The sequence below is a fragment of the Globicephala melas genome, chromosome 11, assembly GCF_963455315.2.
Source record: "Globicephala melas chromosome 11, mGloMel1.2, whole genome shotgun sequence".
Taxonomy (NCBI): domain Eukaryota; kingdom Metazoa; phylum Chordata; class Mammalia; order Artiodactyla; family Delphinidae; genus Globicephala; species Globicephala melas.
In genome coordinates this window covers 50,858,688-50,880,458 of record NC_083324.2, presented here as the reverse complement: position 1 = coordinate 50,880,458, position 21,771 = coordinate 50,858,688, and the positions used below count along the sequence as shown (strand labels likewise).

The window sequence follows — 21,771 nt, the reverse complement described above, 5'->3', positions numbered from 1 at the left end:
CTTTCCTTTCTTCTTTGTAAACAAAATGTTGACTTCATGGCTCAATTAAAGTGAATTGTGAAAGCTTAATTGGCTTCATTTAACAGTTAAAAAAGAAAAGAACCCAAACTTTAATTCTAATTGGAAGAAAAACACTGAATTCATTGAATCCAGTCCATGCAAAATCATGTGGTCTTCTCTGTTTACACCTGACTAACCTATCTCTAAACCATTAATGGGGTGATTCTAATTTCTGTCTCCTTTTCCTTTTTCTTCCTGCATCCCATGTTGTCTGTGGTGGTTTGTGTGGTTGGACTCTCCCCTGGTCAGTATTTTTATTTCCAGGAGGTGTTCCCTGTCTTGGCTGCAAAGCACTGTATCATGCAGGCCTATGCTGAGTACCACCAGTCTATCCTGGCAAAACAGCAGAAGAAATTTGGAGAAGAGATTGCAAGGTTACAGGTGAGTTTCTCAGAAATAAATATTTAAGTAACTTGGATTTCTCTTTTTTTTTGTTTTTTAAATAAATTTATTTATTTGTTTTGGGCCGTGTTGGGTCTTCGTTTCTGTGCGAGGGCTTTCTCCAGTTGCAGCGAGCGGGGGCCACTCTTCATCGCGGTGCGCGGGCCTCTCACTGTTGCAGCCTCTCCAGTTGCGGAGCACAGGCTCCAGACGCGCAGGCTTAGTAGTTGTGGCTCACGGGCTTAGTTGCTCCACGGCATGTGGGATCTTCCCAGACCAGGGCTCGAACCCATGTCCCCTGCATTGGCAGGCAGATTCCCAACCACTGCGCCACCAGAGAAGCCCGGATTTCTCTTTTTTTTTAGTGAGATTCCCAAGTTTGCTCGTAAAAACCTTTCCCACTCATTTCCCCTGTCAACAGAGTCAGGTGATTGTTTTTATTTTCTAGGCTATACCTACTGTGTGCTTTTTGAAGTCTCATATTTTATCTAAAAATTTCATGCAGAATTTGCATTCAGTTTTCTTTTTATTTATCCATGTTTATTGTAATATAAAATACTCTAAATTAATTATATGCTCCAGAAAGGTTGTGGAGTACTTAACTTGTGGCCTAGCCTTGGTCTAAATTGGGTCATTACAATTCCACAGCTTGAAAAGGACAGTGGTAATAGATACATAAATAGATTTGGTAATCAGAGTATCTTCTATGCTGTTGTATCAGCACTGGGTGTGTGAGAAACTTGATGTGACATCTGGGGCAACTTTGCAGCAGGGGTAAGGCTGTTTACATGAGTTGTTTGTATTTTGAGGGTTGGTAAGCAGAGGGTAGGAAGAGGACTGTTAAGGAAATTTAAATATGGACTGGTATTAGAAGATACATGCAAGTCTTATTTAGGAAGTTCAGTTTAATTAGTCTTTTCATGAGAAAAGAAACCCAAGTTTTATAAAAAATAAAATGTATGCTTGTATTATGCTCCACACCTCCACACTGACAAAATCAGAGACGGGCACACTCAGATTATCAAACATACTTTATTTTTCCAGGGATTCACTTTGATTGTAATAACTTAGCATCATATGAAAGCATTATATGAAAATGCTTCTGAGAAAGGGGTTTCTGGGGGAGAGATTTTTTTCAGGGTAGCATATTTAAAGTATTAGGAGTACTAGGAGTTTTGACTGAAAGAAGAACACACAACATAAGAGTTGGAGTTTAAGTTTTATTCAGGGACTTTACTGAGGACTGTGGCCTGGGAGACAGCCTCTCAGTAGCTCTGGGGAACCACTCTGAAGAGGTAGGGGAGAAACCAGCTTATATATGATTTTGGCTAAGGAATATGTACAATCGGTCAGGCTTACGCCTGACAGTAACATTACTGTTAGTCACGAAGAACAGATATTTCAAGTTAATGATTTTAGTGCTTTTCTATGTATGGGAAGATGTGGGAATCTGGGTTCATTAAAATTCTTCCTGAGATACGCATCTAACTGTCTAAGGGGCCTGTTTTTTGAAAGCATAGAGTGCCTCATCTTGTTTTTCATCCTGAATTCCTCTCTGAGGGAGCAGTGTTGGTCAGCCACTGCAGTGGATAATGACTGGGTGATGAGCACTGCTGTTTGTTTTACAGAAGTTTAGCTTTTTTATTTTGGGGGAATTCTGGGACTATTATATTCAAATAAGCCTTTATTCTCTATAAACCAGTTATATAAGAGCCTCTTTTGAAATTTTAATCTAATTTTTAAAACCCCTCTGGAAAAAGGAAACTTTCAAACTCACATAACAAGAGATGAAGACTTTTTTCAGTTATAGACACACAAGAGTTTATAACTTCAGTTTTACACCTTTAGTCATAGGTCAGAAGTTAACATATAAAACACAAATACTTACTGATTCATATCTCCAAGGGCTGTTCCTCTTTCCATGAAGTATGAGATATTTTTCTACTTGATTTGAGCTCAGAAATAGGCAAACAGAACAAAACAGACAAAAAAGTTGACCAGCAAGTCATATTCTCCATAGTCTCTCCTGCCCCATGTACCTGATGGTTGCACCATTCAATCAGCTTTGCAATCATTGTTAACAATAATGGGGACAAGCTTATTAGTCATGAGCAAACCAGATATAAAAACAAAATCACAAGAGTCAGGAATATCACAACAGTAGGTAAAATAACAAAGGGAAAATTGTTGCTTGTGATTCACTTCTGGGGCCAAGAAAAGTTGAACCTGGACTTACACAGCTCACGAAGTGCGCTTATTGGACAGTGCAGTTCATTTGGCTTCAGAAGGTGGGTCCACTTGATCATCCTGGTGGAGTCTCTAAAGCTGCCAAGGTATGATCTTCAAAAAGACATAAAAAACAACATAGGCTTGAAGTGTCCAAGTCCACTTATATGCAGGTTTATTTCAGTGAATAAATATTTGGCTCTCCGTATCTTCATGTTCTGAATTTATGGATTCAACCAAATGCTGGTCGTGTGCTATGTTTAATCTGCAGATGCAGAGTCTCTGGGTACGGAGGGCCAACTGTGGGACTTGCGAATTTGGATTTTGGTGTCTGTGGCAGATCCTGGAACCAATCCCCCGCAGATACTGAGGGATGACTCTATATAGATTAAAAAAAGTGACTCAGATAGAATGAATACATACATACATACAATAAATGAATTTGTTTAATTCATTAATGAGGGACCTAATGAGAGGATAAAACTGATTTTGTGAAAGTATTGTTTTTTTCTCTGTTATGATAGTAGCTTGTAGATATTAAGGAGATTGTTTATGCTTCTGTATGAATTTTATTTAAGTATTTACTATGGAAAATTTCAAAAATATATATATAAAAGTAAGAATCATCAAATATCCATTACCCAGCTTCAGTGATTATCAATATTTTGCTTTGCGTTTCATGTTTCCCCTTCCCCTCTTATTTTTTTGGAGTATTTTCAGCTGTCTTATGTATCATTTCATCCTTAAGTTACTTCAGTATATGTAAGTCTTAAAAAAATTAAAACCACAATGTCATCCGATCTAGCACAATTAATACTAATTAATAATTAATTCTAGTAATCTAATAGTATCCAAACATAGTTTAGCTTTCGCTGATTTTTTGTAAAATGTGTTTTTACAGTTGGTTTGTTCAAATTGAGGATTCATACATGGTCTTCATGTTGCATTTGGTTGATATGTCTCATAAATTTTTAATTTGTAATGGCCTCTGCTCCCCAACTGCCATGTTGAATTGTCCTCACTTTTTCTTGTTTTGTATGTTTCTTACACTGATTTCTGTGATGTCTGTTATCTCTTTCATGTTCCTTGCATAAATATTACAGTCTTCCTTAAACTATTTTCGTATTTTCTTCACTTTCTTTCCTGAGTTCTGCAGGTCCCATTTCACATTTTCTTGCTATCTATCACCCACTGTTATCTGGGCCATCTGGTCCTCTGTTCGTATTTGGTGTGTCTTTGGTACTGTGATTGCATCCTTAAGTTTTCAGCTTATTTTAGTTTTTTTAGTATGCTGTGTTCTTTGCTTTGTGGCAATATTTCTTTCTTTCTTTCTTTCTTTTTTTGGCTGTGCTGCGAGGCTTGCGGGATTTTAGTTTCCCGACCAGGGATTGAACCCGAGGCCACAGCAGTGAAAGTGCGAGTCCTAACCACTGGACTGCCAGGGAACTCCCTGTGGCAACGTTTCTTCAGTGAATTTTCATTATCTGTTGGAAAGTTAAACTGCTCTTTTTCATCCTTTTCCTTATGGTTTCTTAGTGTTGAGGCAGATGGGATGCCTTTTCAGTCACTTGTGTTTGAATGAGCTTGATTTTAGTCGGGGAATAGCAAAAGGTTCCTGCAGGGTATCTTTCCCAGCCTCCTTGTATAGGGCCCTTCCTCCTCTCCTCCTCTCTGCTTCTCAAAGCCTGGTGTAGGAAGGATTCCACTTCTGTGCCTGTATTTCCCTGAGTTCCTCACAGCCTTTGCTTTTCCAGGTGATGCATCTACTTTCAGAGTTTGTATTTTGTTGACATTTTCTGAGTGCTCATCCCCTTTCCTCTTTCTCCCCACTTTCAGTCCTCTGTTCTGCTTCCCCCAGCATCCCTGCCCTTGTAATTATCTGTAATTATCTGTAATTATCTGGACTCTCAACCACTGCACCACCAGGGAAGCCCGATAAAGGCTTTTAAATACAATATTTAAGAGGTTTTATATCTTTCTGGCAAATTGGAAAGTGTTTTATATTGAATTTATCCCTAATAATGCTTTGACTTTATTGTCTATTTTATCTGGTGTTACTATACCTAACACCACCTGAGTAATTTGAACCCTAACTTTATGTGAGGCATGTGTTCATCTTATGTATCACAAGGGCAGCCTTTAAAGAAAAAATTCCTATTGGTGCTGACACAGCATGCTTCCTTGTTGATTTCCTATGTTGCATAATTTTTTTCTGACTCACCCTTTTCATCACGGGTATAGCCCTTTGAGGTTACTGCCTTCATGTGGAGAGTGAAAGGGATGTTTCTTAGTTTTCTGTCTTATGTAGTTTCAAGACCCGTGTCTTAAGCCTCCCTGAGGGCTTTTAATGCATTTTAATAGCTCGTCCTTTGGGTACAGAAATACCCAACAGCCAGAGCCAGCTTTCCTCAATGTCAGTTTATAGTTTTGATTTCTTTTATTTTCTTGGTAATTCATTCATGTCTTTAAAGGGATATCTGCTCTGCATTATTCTTCATTTTTGATATTTTGGTATTTTGTGATGGGAGAATTTCTAGGCTGTTCTGTTGACCACATTTCTAGTAATGCCAATCCTCAAAGATTTTTTTAAAAAAACAGTGCTTGGATACCTGGTTGAAAAAAAGAAAGAAAATATTCTCTCTTTTTCTTTTTACATTTTCTTAACTAGCATGCGGCAGAATTGATTAAAACAGTGGCATCTCGCTATGATGAATATGTCAATGTGAAGGAATTTTCTGACAAAATCAACCGTGCCCTTACTGCAGCAAAGAAGGATAATGACTTCATTTATCATGATCGAGTTCCAGACCTTAAAGATCTAGACCCTATTGGCAAAGCCACACTTGTGAAATCTACGCCAGTCAGTGTACCCATCAGCCAGAAATTCACTGGTATGTCAAACTGTTCAGAGGCACTTTAATCTTACTTATTTTTTCTGCAATTTAATCTACTTTTTGTAGCTAAAATCACATAATTGGCGATTGTGTGCTTTGAATATAATTTGCTTTCATGTTGTTCAAAGTGAATAAGAGAATAAAAATTACAGTGAAATTTTAAGATGGAAAGTAAATGGTAGTAAAGCATGAAGTATATATACAACAGAGTCAGAAAACTTGAAACTGTGTCTGAGTAATGATAACGACCTCAGTGAGCATTTGTCTTTATGTTAACATTTGTTATTTAAGATTCTGCTAATAAAAATAAACATACATAAATATGACTTTAAACATATAAACTTCTGGAGTCATGGTTGTATCAAATGTTATAATATCCTTAAATATTGTAGGTATATGCAATATTATGGTAGCCTCTAGCTGAGATGCCAAGGATAATATTCTAAGTTATTGGGTGGTTATTTTACAGTTGGCCATCTGTATCTATGGTTCCACAGCCATGAATGCAGGCAACTGCTGATTGAAAAATATTCACATACAACATTTCCAGAAAGTTCCAAAAAGCAAAACTTGAATTTGCCATCCTCTGGCAACTATTTACATAGCATTTACATTGTATTAAGTATCATAAGTAAGCTAGAAATGATTTAAAGTATTTGGGAGGATATGTGTAGGTTATATGCAAATACTGTGCCTTTTTTTGTGTGTGTGTGTGTGTTACATGGGCCTCTCACTCTTGTGGCCTCTCCCGTTGCGGAGCACAGGCTCCGGATGCGCAGGCTCAGCAGCCATGGCTCACGGGCCCAGCTGCTCTGCGGCATGTGGGATCCTCCCGGACCGGGGCACGAACCTGTGTCCCCTGCATCGGCAGGCGGTCTCTCAACCACTGTACCACCAGGGAAGCCCCTGTGCCATTTTTTATAAGGGACTTGGGCATCCACGGATTTGGTATCTGCTGGGGGTCCTGGAAGCAATCCCCCCAGATACCAAGGGATAACTGTACTTATTTAACAAACACAAAGTGTCTACCATGTACCAGAAACTCTTTTCAGCACTTTACAAATATTAGCTCATTTATTTCTCAGAACAACTCCATGAGACAGGTACTATTATTATCCCCATTTGACTGATAAGGATACTGATGCAGAGTGGTTAAGTCATTTACCCAAGGTTACAGAACCAGGAAATGGTAGAGCTGGAAACCATAGCACTGTGGCCCACTCAGTCAGTTTCATCAACAAATAAGCATTGTTTTCTCCTGTGTAGATCTTCACCAAAGATCCTTTAAACTTAATGACTAACACATCTTTAAAAGCTAAGAAAATTAAGTTCAAAGAAGAAGCTTTCGTTATCATTGTCCACGAATATGGTGATCTAAAAATTCTCTTCATCGTATTTTCAATAGTGATTTAGTTTTGTTCTTTAAATATTTGTAGACTTTTAATGTGAATATTGGAAAGGAAATATGAGTAGTCTCTTTACAGTTTGAGTTTTTGTCTTAAAATTTTCTTGAAATTTTAATTCCTAATTTTAGATCTGTTTGAGAAGATGGTTCCTGTGTCAGTGCAGCAGTCTTTGGCTGCCTGTGGTCAGAGGAAAGCTGATTTAGTTAACAGATCAATTGCTCAAATGAGAGAAGCCACCACTTTGGCAAATGGGTGAGTAGAGCTTAACTTTCATAAATTTATCTCTAAAGTTCTGATGTTTTCTGATTGATTATTTATGAACGTTGTAGTTTTCTGAGCTCAGAGCTGAATGTCAAGGATATTTGAAATAACAAGTACAGACACACACACATTTCTTGGGGACACTATATTTACTGAACCCTGGCAAATATATTATAGTTGGAAGAAATTTAATTACTGAAACAAAGTGAAAATATTTGACCACTAATTTGTATTTTAGGGGATATTTATTTGAGGGAAATGTGAAGTAGAACTGAACTTTCAAGGTTAAGATACATGTACGTTCAGTATTCTGAAACAGTTTTTGTTTTTGGTGGATTGAAGCTAAGAAAATAATACGTTGTTTTAAAAAATATATTAAGTATAATTTTCACACCATAAAATACACCCATTTTAAGTGTATAGTTCAATTCTTTTTGATAAATATGTATACCCATGTAACTGCCACCATCATGATCAAGATAGAGAACATATCCATCACCCTAAAAAATTCCCTCATGCCTTTCCATTCAATTCCTCCTCCTCTACCCTCTAGCCACTTCTGATCTGCTCCCTGTCACCATAGGTTAGTTTTACCTTTTATACAATTTAATATAAATGTAATCATTATAGCATGTGCAATATGTACATGACAGTATATAGTATATTATATACAGTAAATAGTACATTATATATGATATATATTGATAGTACATTATATACAGTGTATAGTATTGCTACAGTACGTATAATATGCAATACTTGCAGTATGCACAGCATGTAACAGTATATATTAAAAATGTGTTGGGCTTCGTTCACTTAGCATAATCTATGTTTTATGCATCAGTTTGATTCTTTTTATTACTGAGCAGTATTCCTTTTTATGGTTAAATAGTTTGTTAATTCTTTCACCTTTTAATGGACGTTTCAGTTGTTATGAACATTGATGTACAGATCTTTGTGTGGACATGTTTTATTTCTCTTGGGTAAGTAACCTAGGATTAGAATTGCTGAGTTGTATGGTTAGTGTATGTTTAACTTCACATGAAATGTCCAGATGGTTTTCCAAAGTCATTGTTCCTGCACTGTGTGAGAAATGCACTTGCTCTGCATCCTCATCAGAATTTAGGATTGTCAGTCTCTTTAATTTTAGCCATTTTAGTGTTTGTGTAGCAGTATCTCATAGTGGTTTAATTTTCATTCCCCTGATGACTGACGATGTTGAGCAACTCTTCATGTGCTTATTAGCCATTCATATATCTTTGTGAAGTGTCTGTTGAAATCTTTTTGCTCATTTTTAGAAACTGAGTTTTTCTTCTTAATAATTTTTAAAGAGTTCTTTACATATTTTAGAGGCAAGTCCTTTATCAGAAATGTTACTGAGAATTTTTTCCTAGTCTTGTTTGCTTTTTCATGTTTTTAATTTTGATGAATGCATAGGTTTTGACCTCATTTTACCTTTTCCAGTGAGAAAGCAACATAAGTTTACTCCAACATCCCCTCCATTATGTAAATGAAATAATAGAATAATAGTTATTGTGCCACAAAACAGAACAGATGAAGATGCTGTGTTAATACATAGACCAACTATGTACTCTTGAAATTTTGCTTAGATGATATGAAATTATAACCATTTTGTGTATTACTTCTGTTTTGTCACTGACAGTATATCAGGATTGTGATAAAAGATTGCATTTTCAAAATAGAATTTTTGACTTTTAATTACTTAGACTGAAAGAAGTTAAATTTACCTGTGAGCCAAAGGTATTAGTATATTTTAATGCATATTTCTTACCTTTTAGCTTTCAGTTCTGAACTGTGAACCTAACTTAACTCTTTAATGATTTTGTTTTAATTTTTTCAATCACTGATTTTCTGTTTTTCCTCTATTTTTGCTTTATGTTTCCATTGACAGGGCTTACCCACTTTTTTGGAGTGCTAACTCTGCTGCTATTGATTTGGATACAGGACATCAGTGTTTTAAAGGAGGATTAGACCTCTAGATGACATACTATCTCATTTTTTCAGGGTGTTAGCTTCACTTAATCTTCCAGCAGCAATTGAAGATATATCTGGAGATACTGTACCTCAGTCTATACTGACTAAGTCCACATCTGTGATTGAACAGGGAGGCATCCAGACTGTTGATCAGTTGATCAAAGAGCTACCTGAACTTCTACAAAGAAATAGAGAAATCCTAGATGAGGTATGTTTTAAGAGATTTGCTTTTCAAGTAAAAACTTTTCAACCCTGTGGTGTCCAGCAGGGATTAGGACTCAAGGCTTCTTCCTATTGGGTTTCACAAGGTAGCACTCATCATTTAGGTGACTTTGCTGTGGCCCAGACAGAGTCTGCTCTTCAGCCTCAAGAGGAATTCTGATTGAGTGAAAATGGGGTCATATGTGTCTTAAGGGTATATAAATGCACATTACTGAAGCTCGTACGACCATTGTGTAAAACTAGTATACTGTGAGAAATTACTGTCACACAAACTGTTCAAGCTTTTCCTAATTAATGATTTTTTTTTTCCTATGAAAGATTAGGTCTCTGGTGAACAACGAATCAGACTAAGGAAGTTAGGCTATCAAATGTTTTATAAGCCGACTATACCTATCTTTTAGTAGAAAGGAGATTTTATCAATAAGAATGGAACACTCAAGTTTTTTGGCTAAAGACAACTATTTGCCAATGTTATTCTCCTTTTACTGTGCTTTCACCTCTTTCCCCTAATTGATACATTTGTTTCTTTAGCTATAAATATATTCAGGCTGGTTATTTTGGCTTCTGTCAGTTTAGGAGTCACATCTTTTTTAGGTGTAGGTGACTTCTGTTCTCAGTGCTTTAATTCATATTTTGATCTTTCAGTTAACTATCAGAGGATGTTGTATTTACATCATATCCAAGTACTTTGGGGGCAGAGATGACAGTGTGAACCTTGGGGATAAGAATATATACCAAAACTGGCTTTATTAGTGTATATGATATGTCTGTTTTCTGCCTATCTTAATATGAGGTATTTTTATTTATTTTATTTGATGTTCCTAACAGCCTTATGAGTCAGAGTCACTGTTATTCTGTCAGTTGTACTTGGAGAGTCTCATTTTAAGTAAGTTGTTAGTTGTGAATCTGATACTGTTTTTGAGTGTTTATCTCTGTGGTTGCAAATTTAATTTTAGTCTTGATTTTGAGAAAATTTAAAGTGTCCACTAATTTATTTTTTAAATGATAAATTTATCTTGCTTGGGTTTCCCTGGTGGTGCAGTGGTTGAGAGTCCGCCTGCCGATGCAGGGGACACGGGTTCGTGCCCCGGTCCGGGAGGATCCCACATGCCGCGGAGCGGCTGGGCCCGTGAGCCATGGCCACTGAGCCTGCGCGTCCGGAGCCTGTGCTCCGCAACGGGAGAGGCCACAACAGTGAGAGGCCCGCGTACCGCAAAAAAAAAAAAAAAAAAAAAAAAAAAATTTATCTTGCTTGGAAGCTGTTGGGCCTTTTCCATCTTAGATTCATGGATTCTGTTTCTTCAGTTACTCTTTTTTCCTCCATTCTCCTAATGAATTCCTGTTAGATTGATTGTGGTGCTTCTGGGTCAGTTCTTCACATCTCTCTCTTTTTTTAAAAAAATAATTAATTAATTTGACTGCACTGGGTCTTAGCTGCGGACTCGGGATCTTTGTTGCCACCTGCGAGATCTTCATTGCGGCATGCAGGATCTAGTTCCCTGACCAGGGATCGAACCCAGGCCCCCTGCATTGGGAGCATGGAGAGTTAACCACTGGGCCACCAGGGAAGTCCCACACCTCTTAAAGTTTCTATTACGTTTTCTCTTTGTGCTCTTGTTCTTTCTGGGAGGTTGTCTCAGGCTAGCCATCCAGCTTATTAATTGGCTGTTTAGCTGTGCCTTATTGTTTTTTCCCCCATATTTTTCATTTCCAAGATGCCTGATTGGTTCTTTTAATAAATCACCTATATTAATCTCACAACTACATGTGTCTTTTTTTTTTGAGATAAAATTCACATAACATAAAAGTTCACCATTTTAACCTCTTTAGACTTTTAGTACATTCACAGTATTGTGTGAACACGAACACAATCTGATTTCAGAACATTTTCATCACCCCCAAAAGAAACCCTGTACCCATTAACTCCTCATGGAGTTGAGTCACTCCTCATTCTCCCTTTCCTCTTGCTCTTGGCAACCACAAATCTAATTTCGGTTTCTATAGATTTATTTATTCTGGACATTTCAGATAAACAGAATCATGCCTTTGGAGTGTTTTTGTCATAAAAGCGTGTTGGATTTTGTCAAATATTTTTTCTGTATCTCAATGATTATATGGGTTTTTTCCCCTTCATTTTACTAATACAGAGTATTACATTAATTGATTCTTAGATGTGAACCACCCTTGTATTCCTAGTATATCCCACTTTGTCATGGTGTAGAATCTTTTTTTTTTTTTTTTTTGCGGTACATGGGCCTCTCACCGCTGTGGCCTCTCCCGCTGTGGAGCACAGGCTCCAGACACGCAGGCCCAGCGGCCATGGCTCACAGGCCCAGCTGCTCCGCGGCACGCGGGATCCTCCCTGACCAGGGCACAAACCTGCGTCCCCCACATTGGCAGGCAGACTCCCAACCACTGCGCCACCAGGGAAGCCCTAGAATCCTTTTAATGTGCTGCTGGATTTGGTTTGGTAGTATTTTGTTGAGCATTTTGCATTTATATTCATAAAGGATATTGGTCTGTAGTTTTCTTGTTGTGTCTTTGACTTTCAACTTGTGTGTCCTTATGGTTGTGTCTTTTGTAAATGGCGCATAGTAAGGTTTTTCCTTTTCTTTTAGTTTGACAATCTTCATCTCTGTTTGTAGAGGGTTAAATCCGTATATATTAGCTGTGATTATTCATATATTTGGAATCATGTTCTTCTATATATTTTGCATTTTCTACTTGTCTCACTCTTTTGATTTCCTTCTTTTTTTGTCCCTCTTCACCCTTAAGTTTTCCTGGTTTTATTGAGTTTCCTCCATTTCTTTCTTTTTTCTTTTCTTTTTAACAGCAAGGAAGTTGTACACTTATTTTTCTTCTTTAAAGTTCATTATTATGTGTCTGGGTGTGGGTTTATTTTCATTTAAATTGCTTGATATTCTGTTGGATCCAGTGAATTTGAGGAGTTGTGTCTTTCATCCATCCCAGAAAGTTCTTAGTTTTCACTTCTTTCAATATTGCTTTTTCCCTATTCTCATTATTATCTCTTTCTGGATCTCTGATGTTGAATCTTCTCCCTTTATTTTCCAGGTCTTCTAACCACTTGTATTTTCTGTAGCTCTGTGCTTCATCTTGTGTGATTTCTTCTGGTCAGTCTTACAGTTCACTTGTTCTCTTCAGTTATATCTCAGCAGTTTTTAACTATCCATTAACTTCCTAACTTTTTCATTTTATTTTTTTCATTTCCAGAAATCTTATTTTGTTCTTTTTCAATTCTTCTCATTCTCTTTCTCCTGTCATACTTTTATCTCTTATTCTAAATGTAGTAAATATATTTATTTTATTTTCTTTATTTTATCATCTTAGTATCTGTGGTCTTTGTGGTTTGGTTTCATGATTTGTTATTTTTGCTGATTTTTTGCTAATTGTGGTTTGTTCCTCTTATTTCAGTGTTTTTTGTTTTGTTTTTGTTTTGTTTTGGTGTGTTCCTGTATTTTAAGACTGTTAATTTGGAGGGTTTTTTCTTTCTTTTTTTTTCTTTGTGGTTAATCTTTTACTCTGAAATTCATCTTAGGACTTTGTGTCACACAGGTTTTATGATTTTCAGTTCTAAGTTCCCTTCTCTTGGGCAGTTTTCCTTTTTAAAAATTTGTCCACCGAGTGTCACCCATTTGGAAGTGACCCAGTTTGAGGGAAGATCATGCCCTTGATCTAACCTCCTCCTCTTATTAACTCCACCTGTGTTTCTTGTCTCCTATTCATCTTCTGTTAAATTCACACTCTAAGCCATTAGAGAATGTGTAGGAGGTGAACTAGGGACAGTAGGCCAGTTCTACCTTGTGGCGTTTTTATATGGTTCACTAGTTAAGGATGATTTTTACCACTTCTAGAGAATTGTAAAAAAAAAAAAAAAGGAGAAGAATATTTGACAGAAACTATAGTCCATAGAGCCTAAAATATTTACCCTAATGTTTGACACAAAAGTTTGCAGACCTCTGCTCTAAGCTATCAGGAATTAGCAGATACCATTGACTCTAGCACTTGTGTCCATTGGTGGATTAGCACTTGTGTTTCAGGCGCTCTACTATCCTGTCCTCTCAGCTGTGCATTAGAAAGGCATTTTTTATATGTTAATTTTCAGTTTGTTGTATTGGGAGTGAAGTCTAAATCTTTTATTTTCATGAATTAATCAGTTTTCTCTGTTTTGTTTATGGCTTCAGTGGTCTAAAGGCTTTCTATTTGTTTTCATCTTAAAAACATCTTTGTTCAAAGTAGTCTTGGTACATGGATGTGCATAATCTCTTAGTCTTCTTAATTTTACTGAGTAAGGTAATGGCTAACCTAGTCTTAAATTTTTACAAGATTTTTTATTAAATATAACTTGGGTTTCTGCAGCAGAAATTATTGTACTAATTTATATTCTAACCAGTACTGTAGGAGCTCACTAATTCTCACCTGTATTGAGTATGATCATTTAAAAACTGTTTTAAATTTTTTACACTAGAAATATTTCATTGTTGCTTTACCTTCTTTTTAAAAGTCATTAAGACTGTTGGATGAAGAAGAAACAACTGACAATGATTTAAGAGCAAAATTCAAGGAACGCTGGCAAAGGACGCCATCCAATGAACTCTATAAGCCCTTAAGAGCAGGTAAGAATGTGCATAAATGACTTTGACTTGAGTAAGTTCTCAGTTTGGATCTACGTTTTTTGCTTGATTGAAGTAGGCTCTGATGTAAACGTGTTTTTATTGAAACTGCTATTATGAAAATCCAGGTGTTTTTCTTCAGTTCCGTGTAAGACAAAAAATAACAAAGGTAATCGACGTTCATTATGAGAAGTTTGAATTCTTAAGAAAGTAAAAATTAAAATGATCCTGTAATACTCTTTTCCTATTCCAAGCTCTATGCATATTTTAAAAACATAAATGATATGATATTATATATATGGTTTTGTAATTTCATTTCACTTAGTAGTGGATAGTAAAAGATGAGTTTTAACAGTTAACCTGAAACCAAATTGTTACTATTTTTTTATTTTTTTTTTGCGGTACGCGGGCCTCTCACCGTTGTGGCCTCTCCCGCTGCGGAGCACAGACTCCGGACGCGCAGGCTCAGCGGCCATGGCTCACGGGCCCAGCCGCTCCGCGGCATGTGGGATCCTCCCGGACTGGGGCACGAACCCACGTCCCCTGCATCGACAGGCGGACTCTCAACCACTGCGCCACCAGAGAAGCCCCAAATTGTTATTTTTAAGACTTTGAATATTAAGATTTTGTGCTTGTTAAGATAAATGATGTCTAGACTTGTTTTATTTCTCTGTAAAAGTAATTAATACTATTGAGATTTTTCTAAAAATATATCCGCCTTTCTTTTAAGTCAGATTTAAGGAGTGATCCTTTGAGAGAGGAATACTTTTGAAGTAAGTTGTAACAATTTTTGGAGTAAATGTTATCTTTCTATATTCACAAGTTGTAGGAAAAGATTAGACTAATGTCGATTGGCTTTTATTTGGTGGACAGTAACCGCAAATGTATTTTAAGGTATAACTGTGCTTTTGCTTTATAATTGATTTTGTCATTTTTCCAAAACCGAAAATGCAAAGACTAATAGGAGCTCAGTTTCTGTTATGTAGTGAATTGGGACTTATCGAAGGGGGAAACAAGTAAAGTTGGAGAACAGAATTAAAAGTACAACCAGCTCATATACATTACTGTTAAAATCAGTACTGTGCTCTGGTAACATTTTTTTTTTTTTTTCCCCTCCACAGAGGGAAGCAACTTCAGAACTGTTTTGGATAAAGCTGTGCAAGCAGATGGACAGGTGAAAGAGCGTTACCAGGCTCACCGGGACACCATTGCACTTCTGTGTAAGCCAGAGCTGGAGCTGAATGCTGCCATCCCATCTGCTAACCCAGCGAAGACCATGCAGGGCAGCGAGGTGAGGACATGCATTTTGATGTGGGTGATCATTTGCTTATGAAAACTATGTTCAAGTCATTATATACAATGAATTACCAATTTTTTTTCTTACTGGCATCTTTTTAAAAATGCTGATGTACATTGAGGTGGTTGTTTTTAGAGTAGCATGATATATACACCGTGTAAAAAGTAATTATATTAATAATACTACTGTCCTGTAGTAATAATTTCCATTTATTGAATGCCTCCTATGAACTGGGTACTGTATTCTAGGTACCTCATATGTTCACAGGTTTAATTCAAATTTTATAAAAGGGAGAGGCTTGGAAGTATAGGAACTTCCTTGAAGTGGAAGGACTGGATTGGCCAGATACTCTTCTGACCACAGATTCTTTGTTTCTTACATCATTCTATACCACTTTCCACCATATTCCACTGGGAGTACCTCTGAAGGGAAAGTTGTCAAGGTGTGCTTGTTAATCTAATAAATGGATAACGTCATCATGACATTTCTGCTGGTGACAGGAAGGAGAAAATCAGTAGTGGGGCGTGTGATTCGCTAAGTCCCAAAAGGGGAGTGTGGGCTGAACACTGTGAAGTTGTGTAGGAGGATAAGAGGAGACCCGAAGCACACAGGAAAATAAGCCAAAGGGCAAGAGATAGCGCTGAAAACTTCTTGAAAAAGGTGAATTTCCTGGAATAGTAGTTCTCAGAAGTTATCACTATCATTCCTTATTTGTCTTTGCACAGAAACATTTCATGTATTTACTCAGCCAAGACTTAATGGATAGCTACTGTGTAAGGCACTATGCTAGATGCACATAATAACTAGCCTTTACCTTCAATTCACGATCCAGTGTGGAAGATGAGACGTATACAAGGATTACTGTAATACAGGGTAGAAATTGAAAAGTGTCGCAACTATACTGTGAGAATTTAGGTGACGAAGTAGTTATGTTTCAGCATTTGGAGCTCCTTAAGCTTAGGAGGCTTAAGAAATTGGCACTTTATGAGAACAGTAGACAGGCAGGAACGTGGACATGTGTAGGATCCGAGAAGATTGAGTGAGTGGGTGTGTCCAGAGCAGTTTCTGAGGTTCTGTGGAAGCAGCCCCCGAAGTGAAGAGAAGACGGCGCTGGTGGATGGGCACAGAGCCTGCGTCTCAAGGCAGGGGTGCCTGAGGGAACAGTGACTGTCAGTTAGATGCTTTGAGGACGTGGGGGAGAAAAGGAAGGTGGTTAGAAGATTAACTTGTGAAGAACAGAGCCTGCAGACCCATAGAACAGCAACACTTTCTGGCCCCTTTTTATTTTAGAAAAAAACATCTGTTTAGTATCTTCGTTTTTTCTTTTTAGTGTCACATGCATGACTCAGAACTTATAGGGCTTTTGTCCTTTTATTCTCCTGCTTTCTATAGAAAAGCAAAAATGGTTCTTGCTAAGCAAAATCAGAATGAGCATATACTGATATGTTATTTTATTCAGTAATAGCTGCTTTGTTAATTCACAGTGGTATTACATAGGGGAAGAAAACTTTTATAGTCAATATGAAGTTATTTTACTGAAACTAGATTTTCTGCATAGAGGTAATCAACAATTTTCAGTGTTCTAAATATTCATTCATCATGTGCCTTTATCAGAAAGGGCAAACATCATGTGTTTATTAAAGCTATTTCAGATAGTTGTCATCGTAGTTGGTGACACATTAGCCAGAGTTTTTATGAGAAAAACTCAAGCATTTGAATTGCTGATTATTAAAGTGATACAAAGTACATGTTTTATTAAGAGGTCCAAGCATAACAGGTAGGACTGTTTTTTTCTTTCATTATGAACAGGCCAACTAACTAGTTATTTGTCTTTGTTCTGTTTGGGCATCTGGTTTTAGGTACTTAGAGGATCTTCGTTTTTATACTGTAAGAGACAGTCATCTATTTCAAGATAATAGTGTTCCTGACTTTCAGCTTTGTTTACTAGACTATTTTTTAAGACCAATTCTGCATATTCCTATTTCTCCCCCAGCTTTATTTCACTTGGCTACTTAAACATTTTCTAACTTTCGTTAGACATAACTTATATATAGAGGAAAATGACCTTTCTTACTCTCCTAATAGCCAAGCAACCTTCACATAGGGTCATAGTCATGGTTGAGTTTCCGTTATCAGTTTAAATATGCCAACAGATAAAACTATTGCAGCCTTTTCAAATTTATATGCTGTTACATACCCCCAATACAAAATGTGTCACATAGTTACAGAAATAGTTATAATTCAGCAAAATAAGGGATACTTAATTCTTGGTCTGTTCCTTCTTGTTACTCTGTTCTTGTCTGAGTGCTCAGATGCCTAAGCCTCTTTAGTCCACAATGCACCTGAAGTATAGAGTTAAACCATGAAACCTAACTAACAGTTAATGATAATGGCTACTACTGACTGAACACTTAGCCTATGTTAGAAATTACATTGAGCACTTTATATGGATTATTTCAGTCTTTACAACAGTCCTGGCATATAGGTACTATTATTATTCTTGTTTTGCAGATGAGAAAATTGAGTTTTCCGGGTAAACTGCCCTTGGTTACACAGTAACTAAGCCCATTATATTCACTAAGGGAGTGTAGTCAGAGTTGAAGTTTTTTTTTCTATGTCATCATATTTCACTTTGCTAGACAACTAGTTTCATTTGTTTCTGTATTCACGATTTGATTTAATTTTGTGTTTTGGATGTGTAAAAGAATGTTCGTGATTCAAAAGGTTCATGCAGAGAAATCTCACCCCTTTTCTTTCTACCTTCTTCCCATCTGCTCTATGTAAGTAACAATATTCATTAGTTTTTGGTTTCTGCTTAGTGCTTTTATTTTTGTGAAAAATACATATGCACACAGATACATATCATATATTATGTGTGTGTATAGCTTTATATTCTGATTTCTCTTCTCACTCAAAATGCGACATACCATACATAACGCTTTTGTACCTTTTTTCATTTAACAATATGTCCTGGAAGTCATTTGGAAGCAAGACTTTGCTCCACTTTGTCTAACATCAAATTCTACTAGATCCCTTTAATAGACTTTGCCATGTCCATCCAGGTATGATTCTTTCTCCTCTTCCTTCCTTTTAAGAGTGTCTGTGGTTTGATGCTTCTTGGACCTCTAAGACCATTTCTTTGCACTGCTCTGCATGTTACGAGAGTGAATTTAAGATAGGAAGGACACTTAGGAGATACGGTGGTAACAGAGGCCAAAATGTAGAAGAAACTTGAGACTTTTCCTCAGGGCTTTGGTTTTCACATGGGAAGGTCGCTCTGGACCCTCTTGTCAGGGAGCTAACTAAGACCGTGGACTGAAGAGCCGGACAGAGCTTCTTAGAAACAGGCAGTAGGTGAGCAGATCCTTTGGAGCTGGAAGTGCTGCTGGTAAGAAGACAGACAGAGGTGTAGATGGGGTTCATGGACGGCCCCTTCTTCCTTTGTCTTTCCCCACTTTCTTTCTATAAGCATCCCTGGGGCAAGCAGAATAGAGGGCTTGGGGTTGCTGTTCTCCCTTCTGGTCCTAGGAGAAGTGTGAAGAGATGTGAGTGAAAGGGGGCAGCTCATGTGTGGCCTTACAGGGCGCTTGAACACTCTAACACTGTTACTACAACGGGGTGTTTATGAATCACGTGGGTGTTAGAGACTGCCTGGACCGAGTAAGAGGCAGAACTCATGATGCGAAGAGAGATACAGAACCCGCCCGCTCTTTCTCTCCCAGGATATAAAAGAAACATACAGCTTATAGCTTTCTGTCTGTCTGTCTCTCTCGAGTGCTCTCTCCGTGTATATCCGTATCTCTGTTTCTGTCTCCATGTCTCTCTCTCTCTCAGTCTCGCTAGGTCGGCAAAATAGGGTATCTCTTTACTTGACAAAAACATACCTTCTGGGGACTTCCCTAGTAGTCCAGTGGTAAAGAATCCGCCTTCCAATGCAGAGGACATGGGTTCAATCCCTGGTCAGGGAACTAAGATCCCACATGCTGCGGGGCAACTAAGCCCGCGCGCTTCAACTAGAGCGCCCGTGTGCTGCAAACTACAGAGCCCACTCACTCTGGAGCCCACCTGCCACAACTAGAGAGAGAAAACCCACACGCCACAACTAGAGAGAATCCTGTGTGCTGCAGTGAAGATCCCACATGCTGCAACTAAGACCCGACGCAGCCAAATAATAAATAAATAAATAAAATTAAATAAATATTTAAAAATATATATATATACTTTCCTCTACCTCGTGACAAGGATGCAGTGTAGTGTAGCAAGGTTAAGAGATTGGTTTGGAGTTAGGCAGGCTTAGGTCTCAGATTTCACCTCTGCTCCTTTTAGTAGCTGTGTAACCTTAGGCATGTTAACTTAATTTTTCTGGGACGCAATTTCTCCATCTGTGGAATAGAGGTAATAAATATATACCCTATAGGGTATTGTAAGGAATACATTAAATTATATTTGTAAAGTGTTTAGGACAGTGCCTGGCACATAATAGATGTTCAGTAGATCTGTTATCATTATTGCTGCTGCTATTGCAATCTGAATCCACTAAAGGTACAGCAATGTCTGTATCTAAATAAACCTGATGTACAATTTATACTTGGCTCTCTGAGAGATCGTCTCTCCCTGACCCTGGTGAACCTTTGTATATAATTCCTTTCTTGAAATTGGCTTCTGTTTTTTGGGCAGTTAAACTAAGTTTCTTAAATTGTTTAGGTTGTAAATGTCTTAAAATCCTTACTGACAAATCTTGATGAAGTAAAGAAGGAAAGAGAGGGGCTGGAGAATGACCTGAAATCAGTGAATTTTGACATGACGAGCAAATTTTTGACTGCTCTGGCTCAAGATGGTGTGATAAATGAAGAAGCTATTTCTGTTACTGAACTGGATCGAATCTATGGGGGTCTTACAACTAAAGTCCAAGAATCTCTAAAGAAACAAGAAGAACTTCTTAAAAATATTCAGGTAAAGTTTAATAAGATTTTTATTAAAAAAATTACAGGAAGGATAAACCTGGACTAAATCTGTATCCAATTAGGATTGTGTTTTTTGCAAATGTTACATATTAATAGAAATCTGTAAACGTTATTGGTTATATTTTCATGCCCACTGAATTTGTGGTATTTTTTACTTAAGGAAAGCTGTAAAGTACTGTGTTACTGCAAAAGGAATATATTAGGTAAATATCTAGTAATAACTAGGTAAATACCTCGTAATAGCTGCAGGAAATCATATATGATTTTCATAGTTGGGGAAGTATCAGTACAAATGTTATGAGCTATAGTAACTTGATAAATAAGTGTAACTGCATAAATCTTTCTTTTAATAAGGTCTCACACCAGGAATTTTCAAAAATGAAACAGTCTAACAATGAAGCTAATTTAAGAGAAGAAGTTTTGAAGAATTTAGCCACTGCGTATGACAACTTTGTTGAACTTGTAGCTAATTTGAAGGAGGGCACAAAGGTATGAAGCACAAAAGAAACAAGAGCTAACTAACCAGTGTGGATGTGAGTTTGGGAAGTTAATTGGTATTACCAGTTGGACCAAATCATTCTGTCTTGAATTTCTTAGCTTTAATGACTTTGGCTCCTGAGAGCTTTGGTATAAATGGGAGAAAGCTTAATGAAGGTGGGAGTATTTCATGGGAACTTTGCAGAATGAATTTTACATTTCACCAGGCAGAAAGAGGATGTGTAGGCATTCCTTTCAGGTAGCAGGAATTAGCACAGAGAGGTCAAAAGATCAGTGACACTTTGTTGGGGGGTAGAAAGTTGGCCAATCTGAGTGAATTATGAGGGAAGAGGAGTAGTAGTGAAAGCCGATATGTGGTGGGGAAGGGGGTGTGTATGACTTTTATATTCTGTGCTGGTGGTGTGGATTATGATAGATTTGTGATCTGCTTATGACTCAGAGTGCTTACTAAATATGTTTAAGTATTTTCTTGCCTTTCCTTTAGATATTTCAGGGAAATGCTTATATTTGTTTTTACCAATTACTTTGCTTTTGAGGGAACAAGTGATTTTTAAGTTTTTCAAATACATAATTCCTTTTGGTACCTTTAACTCCATAATGATCACTTAATAAAGTTCTCTTGATGCAAATACGGTAGATATAATGTAAAACCCTCTGAAGAGAGCATAGAAATACTGCCAAAGCCTTCCAAAGAGAGAGGATAGTAAAATGCCATTTTAATTCGGTTTAAAATGCTTTGTTGAAATAGATAAGCTGAGAAAACTCACCAGAGTGCCTTTGCAAATTCTTCTGAGGGTTTCTGAAATGATGCCTGCATTTCTGAAGTGAATGTGCAGATCTAATACTTCCACTTAAATAGGTTTAGAGTGTTTATTAAGAAGTTGACTTTTCTCTAGGAATTGGGAACTTGTTTACAATCATGAAACTTTTAACTTG

At 37.2% G+C, this 21,771-nt stretch overlaps 1 protein-coding gene across 2 annotated transcripts in view; it reads left to right on the top strand.

Annotated features, from left to right (window-relative positions):
* PDCD6IP (programmed cell death 6 interacting protein) overlaps positions 1-21,771 on the top strand; it is a 60,997-nt gene that overhangs the window by 26,147 nt on the left and 13,079 nt on the right. Inside the window, exons 7-14 of one of the 2 annotated variants that reach the window (XM_030830100.2) lie at positions 325-441; positions 5,336-5,558; positions 7,096-7,219; positions 9,254-9,431; positions 13,968-14,079; positions 15,198-15,367; positions 20,078-20,326; positions 20,692-20,826. In XM_030830100.2, the coding sequence (XP_030685960.1) occupies positions 325-441; positions 5,336-5,558; positions 7,096-7,219; positions 9,254-9,431; positions 13,968-14,079; positions 15,198-15,367; positions 20,078-20,326; positions 20,692-20,826 (1,308 nt within the window). Of the gene's footprint in view, positions 1-309; positions 442-5,335; positions 5,559-7,095; positions 7,220-9,253; positions 9,432-13,967; positions 14,080-15,197; positions 15,368-20,077; positions 20,327-20,691; positions 20,827-21,771 lie in introns of both variants that reach the window. The other variant, XM_030830099.2, reaches the window with a different exon arrangement.